The sequence below is a fragment of the Falco punctatus genome (assembly GCF_963210335.1).
Source record: "Falco punctatus genome assembly, chromosome: 9".
Lineage (NCBI taxonomy): Eukaryota > Metazoa > Chordata > Aves > Falconiformes > Falconidae > Falco > Falco punctatus.
Window position 1 is genome coordinate 37,015,398 of NC_137589.1, and position 10,943 is coordinate 37,026,340.

The following is a 10,943-nucleotide window of genomic DNA, read 5'->3' on the forward strand; positions in this document are numbered from 1 at the left end:
TTAGAGTAAAACTTACAGGGACAAAAAGTATTTCCAAATGATTACCCTAATTTAGTTCTATGCTAGTCATATCTGGCAATCAATTACCGTCTTTGCATGTGTGTAACAGTCTGATTAGCTCCATCATCAGCTGATCTCTGTAATACACTCTTTATTGCAGACAGATTTTTATGACATCTGGTTAAGTTTTCAAAAATGTGAAGACTGAATTGCTGTGGCAGAATCCCTGTATTTCCCATTACACAAAATAGCTTTAATGGAAAGGGCTGCTTGCATTGCTTCTCGCAGACCGTTCTGCTGAACTACAGCATAGCTGCAAACTGAACAAGGGAATTAAGAAATTATAAAGGTAAATTGTTCCCATTTAGTTTCGAGGCTCAAATGAATTACAACAGCTGGTGAGGAAAAAAATCACAAAGTAGCTCTCCAGAGCCCAACCCAGAGAAAACAATTTCTACCTTTCATCTCACAAAAAAATGAGGGTTTTCCCCCTCTTCCTTTTCTTTTCTGCTATACCTAGCACCTCCTTGGCAGTTCTTATAGCTATATATGGCCACAGACAGGTCTAAAATGCTGCTGGGCTCCAGCTGGGTCCTGCAGCAAACAGAGGTGTGCTCCCAAATCCTGAGAGAGCTTATTAACCCAGACTGGGCTCCACAGGAGTAAGAGCCTTTCCAGAAGGGAGAGTGCTTAGGGAAGCAGATGCACCTAAATGGCTTTGGGCAGGTGTGATGCAGAAGTCTGAGCTATCAAAGCCAACACAGTATATACCCAGCTTGCTGGGTAAAGCAGTTCAGGAGCAGCCACATCCAGGCCACTGCATACACAACCATTCCACTTTTGGCTGCGCACTTTGTGCTGTAGGAACTTTTGCAACACAAACCTATCTGTCAACTGAAGTCTTCATTGCAGATTTTTTTTCACTACTTTACTAGATATGCTGCCTGGGATCACTGAACATCTTGGAGGTATGAATTCTAGCCTAGATTTGACTGGCTTGTGACACAACTGTAATTGTTAATAGTTAAACAGGGAAGGTAATTAACAACAGGAAAAAGCTTCCAAAACTTGCGGATCTTACTTGTGTCTCTCAACTAAGATGAGCACCATTCCAAGCAGTAAATTCTTTAGTTTAACCAAAAGCTCAATGACTGCAGCAGAAACTACTCAAAGGAATGATTTATAAATTCTGTGTTCAGTGTATTATGCCACAATTAACCTGATAAATGTTTATAAAATAATTACTCCCAAATCTCCTTCACACAAACTGGCATCCACGCTGATTTCCAAAATGAGAATTTATCCACTGTTACAAACAAGCTCTTTTCAACTCTAGAAAATCAAAACAAAGACTTTCAGAAAAGCATTTTTTTCTTAATTACATAAAATTTGTACATCACACAGAATGGAACCTGCTCAAAAACCTAATTGTTCCCAGCTAACATTTATAATACGGGATCATTGCTTTCTTCTGGACAAAAGCACAGTTTGAGATTGTCATGCAAAGGTTTTTGTAGTTCCACAATTAATGGATTTTAGCAGACTGGGCTGGTACAAGTTATCGATTAAATTAACAAACCGCATAGGTATGTAACATTCTCTCCATACTCACTTTAGACAATAAAGCTTATTAATCATAGAAGTTTAAACTGAAAGTCTTTTACTATTCTCTAAACAACAATAACACCAAGAATAACCAAATGGTGAAAAGTTTCAAATCAAACAAGTGTGAACACGAACTGTAAACACAGGAGCATATCTGGTGACTTCAGGCAATCTCTGCAGGAATGCAGAATAAGCAGATTCCCATAGAAACCCAGTAACATGAAAGGACTAGCTCCAATAGTTAAATCGGCAGCCTGAGACTAAGCTTCACCACCACTGAAGCACCCCACTGTTCTACCACACTGACTACTGAAACCTACTGTCCTTACCCAGGCTGCTTATTTAAGAGCTTTTGATCAAGCATCATTTGCTAATAAAAAATTATATATATTAAGCATGTGAAATAGTTAAAGTCGGCTCTACAAGAGATTCATACATTCTGATATCAAATGAGCTACAGAGAAATGTATTGGTTACCATTTTACAGGTAAATTCTGTGCCTCTGTGCCTTGAAGTAACCTCCTTCAAGGAAAATCCAGTGTTGTTTTGTGTGACAGGTAGGGAACATTAGTCACACTATCTATCCACAAAAACGCAAAAATCATAATACAGCCTGCAGAAGGGGATTCAGAATAGCCTAACTCTAGTGCTTGAACACACCTACCTGCTGCAACAGACAGGCTCAGAGCCAAACAAGACATTTGTTAGATGCCTAGTTTGGTAGTGTGATTAAGTCCTATGTGCCCTGTATTTACTTTTAAATAAGTTACCATTCAAAAACTAAAGAGTACTACTGCTTATTTCATATTTTATTTAAAAGAATTGAAAACTATACAAATTATGACAACTGAATAAAAAAAGTATTTGTTCCCACTGAACAGACGGATCAGCTTAAATGTTCAAGATCAGAGTTCAGATGAACAGAAATGAGAAATATCAATGCCAGTGCATGCAAAACGCCATGAAGTACTAAATAAATCTTTTCAGAGCCTTCATTCACTATCCACATGAAAGAAGTTCACTGCAGGACTGATCAAGAAATTTTCAAATACAAAACATCAAAGGTGTTAAATGAGGTAATTTTCATTATTATTGCACAAAGAATCTTTTAAATACTGTTTCAAGTAAGAGAAGTTCAAGGAAGTTTTACTTTCCTGTCAGACCAATTAACCATAATGCTTATTAGATTGCTATCTGCAGCAAACAAAACCAGCAATCATCAAAACTTATTTTTAGGTCTTTGTCCACCTCTCCCTTCAACTGATATTTTGGGGGGGTTTTGTCCCCAACTATACCTCTGGTCTTCCAGTTTCTTCTCTAATCCATCTCAAGTCAGCGCCATGTTAGTTCCTCACCCTTGCAGATAAGAAAAGAAAATGTAACACTTGTTGACTAATGACAGGAGAAGGCTCACTTCTTAACCTGAAAATAATGCCACTTATATATTGGGAAATGTCCAATATGTAGCTGGTCATTCATTAAATCTGACTTTGTAATGAACAAGTTTCAAACCAGCATTCTTTCAGAATTAGACTGTCACAGTGTGAAAGCCCACAATGCGCTGGAGCTGGGGAGGAAGACTAAAAGGTTTCAAAACTTCTAGAACAAATAGGTTTAAAACTTGACATCTACATAAGGAGATTTACATACTTTATACCCCATACTTCCATTTAATCTGAAGAAACACGTATGCAGTGACCCTCCAGACAAAACGTACATCTGAGACTGAGCACTCCCAAAATAAAGACAGTAAGAAGCTCTGCACTACAAAAAGCTTCCTTTTACACATATAGCACCCTTGAAAAAAAATGAAATAATTTAATGTTCCAAGGTTTGGTATGGTTTACTGTGTGTCGGGTTGCCTACAGATCCATTTATCCAGCTCCTGTATGAATAAGAACTACTGTCCATGCACTACAAAGATAATCTTCCAAGCATGAAATTACTGTCTATGGACAGATCCACTGATTCCAATTATTGCCACTTTGCCATTAGTGGAACAAGTCTTTGTGCTGGCATCATTCAGAGCATTACCTGTGGAACAGCCTGAAAACTCTCAAGTAACACAGTGCTGGTTTACTATCAAATTTTGCACAGCAGAAAGACTCAGATCCTGGTTTGGTGTTGTTTTGTGTTTTTTTTAATTTATCTGTATACTAGATTATTTTTGCACTTAGAATCGGCATGACATTAAAAAAAAGAAATTGCAAATAAAAGCCTCCTCTTTTTTTTCAAAAGCAACAGGAATGAGAACTTCAAACAGGAGTGCCTTACAGATGTAACTAGTAGGAGATTCACATCACAACTATGGGAGAAATCCACTCAGGAACAGAATCTTTGTACCCTTTCCCTTTGCAGAAGCTGTAGAGAATGTAGGATCTACTGGCTGCTGATTTCTGAAAGTAAGAAATGCTCACAGTCCCAAACATGACAATTATTTCTGAGTATAACCTCATCATATGAATAATATATACTTTCTTAAATTTTATGCTTTTTCCAATACCTCTACTACCATATTATGAAGTCATTTCTATAATAAAACACGCTTCAAATCAATAGTTACTTACATTACTTCCCAGCCTAAGTTTTGCCAAAAAAAAAAAAAAAAAAAAAAAATTGCTATGTAACTCTCAAATTGCATTCTATAATGGTAAATTAGAATTGGCTTGTCTAATGGTTCTTCCCAGTGAAATTCAATATAGCTTCAGCTTCCAAATAAAGCATAAAACTATTTAACATGACTAACTATATTACAAATTATCAGTTCCAAGGATAATTCTTGTTGGAAGGGAGCTCAGGATGTCATTTAAATATCTGATACAGAAATGTTAGAAGTAATTCTTCGTGAGACTACTTCTGAAGAAAAATTATTCCACTCTGTAGTAGTATGTATTAAAATGAAGCAAAGTATAATTTCTCAAACAGCCTAGTATCAATACAAAATATTAGCTTTTTTAAATGTAACAAACTGAGAAACTAAGTGTTCTTAAAATATACAGAACTGACTCACTACTTAGGCAACACCTAATCTGCTTAGAATCTAAATGAATGAACTTGCAAGACCTTAAATTTAGAAAAAAAACCCAGCAGCTATCAGATTTTTTACATCATTGATTACAAAACACTGGGAAATTAAATTCTGGAAGGAGACTAGACTGCAAGTACTTCCATTTCACCCTTTACATAGACACAGAGGGCTCTGTATCTTCATTATGGCAAAGTGTATTTTTATTGTCTAGAAAAAGCCCAAAAAACAAAGCTCTCCAAAACCTATGCAAAGCAAGATCAGGATCTGTTCAAAACACCACAACTACAGCTGACCATTAAAAATAGGCTAGAAAATACAGCATAATTAGCGTACCTATATAATTGACATGATGCAGGTGAATATCAAGGTTGAGACCAATAAGCAACTTACTAATAGGCTAATGATCAAGGTACAGCTCATTAGAGAGCTAACAGACATGAACCAACGACCACTGCAACAGCACAAGCAAGCAAGGAGACAGACATCCGAAAACAGTCCTTACTGTGTGTTTTTGAATACTAAACACGCTAAGCCAATGCCACTAACTACAGCTTAGTGTTAACCACTTTATCCTACTATTAAAAGGACACAATATAGAAAGTTAAAACCAACATAGTGTCTATAGCACTCCTTTTAAAGAACTGTTTGAGTGGACACAATGAAAAACCAAAGGCTGGATTCAGGCTGCTAGATAAACTCCAGTCTGTGCTGCTAATTAGCATCTACCATCCTGCTCTAGTAAATGAAACTTACATGAAAAATACAGTCTCAAGTCAAGCTATGCTGATGGGCAAAACTGACCGCCTATGGTTCCTGAGTGTGCCAGCAGGAGAGATTTCGGGACAGCAGAACACAGCTGGCGGGTCAGTAGCTGCCCTGCAGAACACCAATAGTTGACATCATAACTAACCAATGGGTAAGTCTAGGCTTTCCATGCTCATTCTCAAGCTCCGTACCTGGGCCAACCTGCATTAGAACTAAAGAAAAAGTATTTAAACAACTCATTCAAGTCAAAATAAGAGTTATGAAGTACTTAGAGCCAAATAAATGAAGCCTACAGTTCTTCATGACTTAACTGAGGTTAGGGCTAGTTATAAAAAAGTCCTGACTGACAGTTACCTAGTTTCTCAAGAGTACACAAGAACTCACGTATACTGGAGAAGAAAAAAAAACAAAAAACAAACCAAAAAACCTGCCACTTTAGATCTTCCCCACAACTGAGGAAGAAACTTCTCTGACAGACCACAATGTCTTCAGAAAAGCTGTCTGCATCTCTATTACAAAGCAACAACAAATACATTAAGATTAAAGTTAACTATAAAACAGTAGTAACTCTTGCTACTATTGATTGAATTGCACAAATCCTTTACTAACAATGACTTAAACCAAAAAAGCTTATCATTCACTGAATTTCTACTATGTGAGACAGCAATCGCCATTCAATGGCAGAGCGGCTTCAAAATAGGGTGTTTTGCCAGCTGCAAACACATTTCTCAAAGAGCTGAAGAAAAGAGTTTACATACTTTTAGAATAAAACACAAATTACTACTTCTTTGTTTAGACATAGAGTGCATCCTTCCTTTTTCAATTAGTAGACAATTGCCTTTATGAAGAAAACTGTACATAAAATGCTAGGCAAACTTCAAAATGCACTTACTAGTCTACATTGCCTCTCCTCATAAGAGACTTAAGAGTGCATCAGGAATGCAAGACACCTTCCACTTTCAAGCTACAGTTACACACATCGCACAAAGTCACTCCTAGCAATAGATGATACGGAAGATGATCCCACTAATCACTGCTTTGCTGCATAGAATTATACATGACTGGAAAGAATACAAAAGTATGTGTAGTAATCTGGCTGTACTAACAGATAGTGTACGTGAAGATACAAGACTTTTTTAATACAGTATTTTACAATTAAACAACAAGGGGCGGGCAGGGATCTGCTTTACACAAACTTAGTTATAGGATGTTCAGAACCAGCTATTGGCAAAAGTTCTCTTCTTATGCTATTTTCTAACAAGTAATAACCTCTACAAGTTGCCTAATACACAGACAAAGAAAATGGTACATTTTAATTTTTAATGCTACTTAGCATCTGGAAACAAGATAAAACTCCTTTGTAGACTTAAATCTGGAAGCTAGTAGGGTAACAAAGTACCCCTTTTAACCAGGTGAAAATAAAACTCTCACACCAAGTGCTTTTGTTCACAAGGTTGTAATTATGCTATTCAAAGATTTATTTACAAAGTTACTTGAGCAAAAGTAGGGAGACATCAAAAAGGTTTTGAACAACACACAAAAGCAAATACTGACTATGTACTTAAACACAAGGCATATAAGCCATAGGAAAAAGTGGGGAGAGGATAAGCACATTCCCTGGAGATGAGAAATTGCTACGCTTTAAGCAAGGTAACAGGTTATTAAGCAGTTGTGAAACCCTCCTGACTTCTTCCTGTACGTTCTTTGCTAAGGAATATATTAACATACCACAATTCCAAAACAATGCATTCTTATAATTTCTATTAAAAATACCAACTTTTGCATCTTATCAGCAGGGGGCTTGATTTCCCAAACCAGCTCTCTATACCATCTAAATGATAACATCTCAATTCTTAACTATGCCGTCACGTAAGAGTGTATTGTTAGTGCTCAGCTGTTACCAAGTTTTGCTGTCTAGGGATCTACCTGCATAAAACTCATCTGAGACGTGTTAGTGGAGAAAAAGAGCTTTCAGTCTGTGTTCCACAAAACCTTGGGCAACTGTGGACAGCTGAAGGTTCCCATGCAGGCATCTGTGCTCCCAACCGAAGCTTTAAAGCAAAGGTCTAGACAGTTAGGACACCAATGACCCAATCTTCCCTTCTTAAGACAGTTTCATTAATGCGCATTAAGCTTAGTGTGCTGCCTTCCTCCTTCACAACTGTAGGTCAGAATGACACATTCAGAACATAGCATAAAATGTAAAGGTCAAAATAATCATATACAGGACTGAATACTGTTTCACTGAACATTTGCCACCCTGTGCTACCAGCCTACTATCTAGCGTGAACACCAGATACGATAGTTTATCTCCCTCTCAAGCATTCAAAAATTCCCAACTCCTTATAACTTAAAGAGAACATTTTAAAATAACAGTTCATTCTTCTTAGTTCTGTAATAATTCATGCTTCCTGTATTGTTCTCTGTGCCAATTACCTTCTGTCCTCACACTTCTACCCATTTCTGTTCCAAACACTATGCTCTGCTTCTTTATTTTCCCCTCCAGTCCCCTCAGTGTATCAGTGGCTCATACATGGCTCATCCACTACTCCTGGCGCAGAAAGTTTGAGAAATGTGTAGAAAATCCATCACCTCTAACTAAATTACGAGTGTGCCCTACTGCCCAAATGCATCTTCCAGAGGAAAAATGAAGATGTCTGTCTTCATCTGCTGAAGGGGAGGAGCACATCATCACTGGTTCCACAGACACCCTAAAAACTGGTCTAGAGAGTGTGAAGATCACTTGCTCTACTTGCTCTTTCCAGGTATGCCAGAAGTGCTCATCTGCACCACAACTGTGCTATCCCAGCCTATCCTTCGGGCTCTCCTTCACAGCTACAGCTTCAGTCTCTTCCCAACACAGTAAGAGAACAAAAGCAAACTTGCTCTTGACAGCTTCCCTGCCGCCCAGCTGGAAAGCGATTCAGCACCTCAAAATTTGAAAGGGCCACCACATTACTCGAAGAAACTACTTACAGCCCTGTCAGAGCTTTCCAAATCCTGGGTATTTTACACATCCACTTTCATGAGAACTCTTATAAATTCAATTGCAGAAAAACCGGCTGAAAAGGCTTTAATAATTACATCACTGCAGAGCTAATTGCACTGCAAAATTCAAATAGGCATTTTCAGTTACTCATCTCCAATGAATTTCAGAGAAAAAGCTTATTGCAAAAGAATGTGGTAAACAAAAACAAAAAAGTCAAGACAAAAATCCTTACTTAACAATAATACAAGCTACAAAGCATAAACAAAAGAAAAAGGATACATGGTATCCTAAGAGTGGTGAGACATGACAGAGAGTGAGCATGGTACCTGTACAGTGGTAAGCTATTCAATAGCTTTTCATCAGAAATTAAGGTGGAATCAAACTAAAGACGCCACTTGCCATTTCTGCTACACAAATATCACTAAACATTTCATTGTATTCACTATATCGTGCAGTTTATGCTGTAGCACATGCATCCATATAAGAAAACATGTTATCTTACACCAAGAAAAAAAAAGACAAAAAACCTTTCGAGGTGCCCCAAAGTTTTATTTACCACAGCAGTGGCAATACTTCTCTTATCAACTTTTAGATTTCCCCCCAGTTATTGAAGAAATTGAGCAAACCCCAAAGGAAGAAGACACCATTTATCATGGGACCTCAAAAATATTCCCTGGAGAATGAACTTTATCCTTTCTCACATTAAATAACAACCACCTTGCCTCTACAGGTAAGCATAAGCCACAAACCTTGCCCAGGCAGCTCATCAGTGGGAGAAGCTTAAGGACGTCCCCAAACCCACATGCTGTCCACAGAGCCATTCATCTACCTTTTCCAAAGGGGGATATCATGGTCCTGTCGTTGGACACCTGACAGGATCCCCAAACTTTTTATACCTACTAATTTGGCCATTTAGTTTTATGTAGTTTGAGGCATGTCACTATCTCACTGTGCAATGGTTACTACACCCACTATAAACAGAAAACTTTTGGTATCAGGCAAGATACTGTAGAGAACTCTCTCTACCTATAAATAGCAAAACAGCAATTCTAAGGCACATCACCCAAACACTGACAATCCAGGACATCTTACCTGATTTTATAATTGGGTAAGGTGTGCTTGCGCTTAATAACTTTCTTGAACTGGTTCACAATGATGGAGGTGAGCTGAGGCATGGGCCTCCCTTCAAACTGAGATTTCACTTCAAAGAGTATCACAGGGTCATCCATAAAAGAGAAGGACCAGTGCGTAAAGGGCAGGCGCGTGAAGACCAGCTTCAGCTTCCCCATCACCCGGGAGATCTTGACGAAGAGGTAGGCTGACTTGCCAAAGACCAGGTCAGCATCGATGCCCAAGTGGAAGCCACCGTTGTACTCCAGGTCTACCTCAAAGCCCAGCTCCTCAGGGCAGCCCTCATCGTTGCAGGCCACCGGCTGGATGAGCTTGACAGCTTTGAAGACAGGCAGGACGTTGCCGAGGGAGACGTCCCTGAGGCTGAGCCCCTCCAGCACCTTCCCCGTCACCTTGGCCTGGAGCAGCTCCTCAAACTCCACCTTGATCTTCTTAGTGACCCAGTTCCTCACCAGGGCCGTGTCCCTGAGCTCCCTGAAGAGGAAAAGGAAGATAGCATTGAGGAAGTGGCACGTCTCCTGGCGGGAGGAGGGGGCCGGAGGGGGCTCTGGCTGCTGCTGCGGCGGCGGCTGCTTGGTGCTGGGCTCCGGGCCCGGGGAGGCGGCGGCGGCGGGAGCCGCGGCGGCGGCCGGCGCTGAGGCCGGGCCCGGGGCAGGGGCCGGCTCCGGAGACACCTGGCTGCCGGCCGGCTCCGAGCCCTGCAGGTAGTCCCTAAGGCTGTGGTCGGCCGCGACGCGGGCGTAGACGAGGCCGTCGGAGGCTCCGGCCACCCCGGGGGGCTCCGGCTTTTTCCTGTAGAGGAGCAGGAGCTGGAGGAGGAGCGTGAGGAAGCAGCCGGCCAGCGCCGAGAGCAAGATCACGTAGACCAGCAGCATCCTCGCCCCGCGCCGCGCCGCGCCCCGAGCGCGCTGCCCTCACCGCGCCGCCACCATGGCGGGGGCCGCGCCCGCAGGCCGGCGTTTAACGGCCGCGGCCGCCCGAGGCTGCCTCATCCGGGTCCCCCCTCCGCGGCCGCCGGCAGGGGGCGGGGCCGCCCATTGGCGGAGCCGGGAAGGCGTCGCTGGGTACGTCACAGTGCTGCGCGGCGGGCGCATGCGCAGGAGGGGCCCCGCCCGCGCTGCGGGCTGCCCGGCGGGCTGAGGCGGGGCGGGCGGCGGGGCTGCCTGTGGCTCCCCTGGGCGGGCCGCTCCCGGGGCACCCGCGCAGAGCGTGCGAGCTCCGGAGCGCCGCCCGTAGCCTGTCCCTTGGGAGAGGGCTCCGTGGCGGCTGAGCCGGGCCGGCCTGTGAAGGAGAGGGCCGTGGCGGCGGCTGGGCTGGGGGCTCGGTGCGGCTCGGCAGCAGGCCGGGGGGGTGGCCTCGGGGCCGTTCGCTGTCGAGGCGAGTGTCAGGGACGGCGGTAGCTACGGCTGAACGGGGGGACGGGGC

At 42.0% G+C, this 10,943-nt stretch overlaps 1 protein-coding gene across 1 annotated transcript in view; it reads right to left on the reverse strand.

The window, feature by feature from the left end:
* The window catches only part of PDZD8 (PDZ domain containing 8), a 59,427-nt gene extending 48,896 nt beyond the window's left edge, over positions 1–10,531 (reverse strand). The window contains exon 1 of the mRNA XM_080403257.1: positions 9,480–10,531. Coding sequence (XP_080259383.1) covers positions 9,480–10,393 — 914 coding nt within the window. The 5' untranslated portion in view covers positions 10,394–10,531. The remainder of the gene's footprint in view (positions 1–9,479) is intronic.
* Positions 10,532–10,943: the final 412 nt, after the last annotated feature.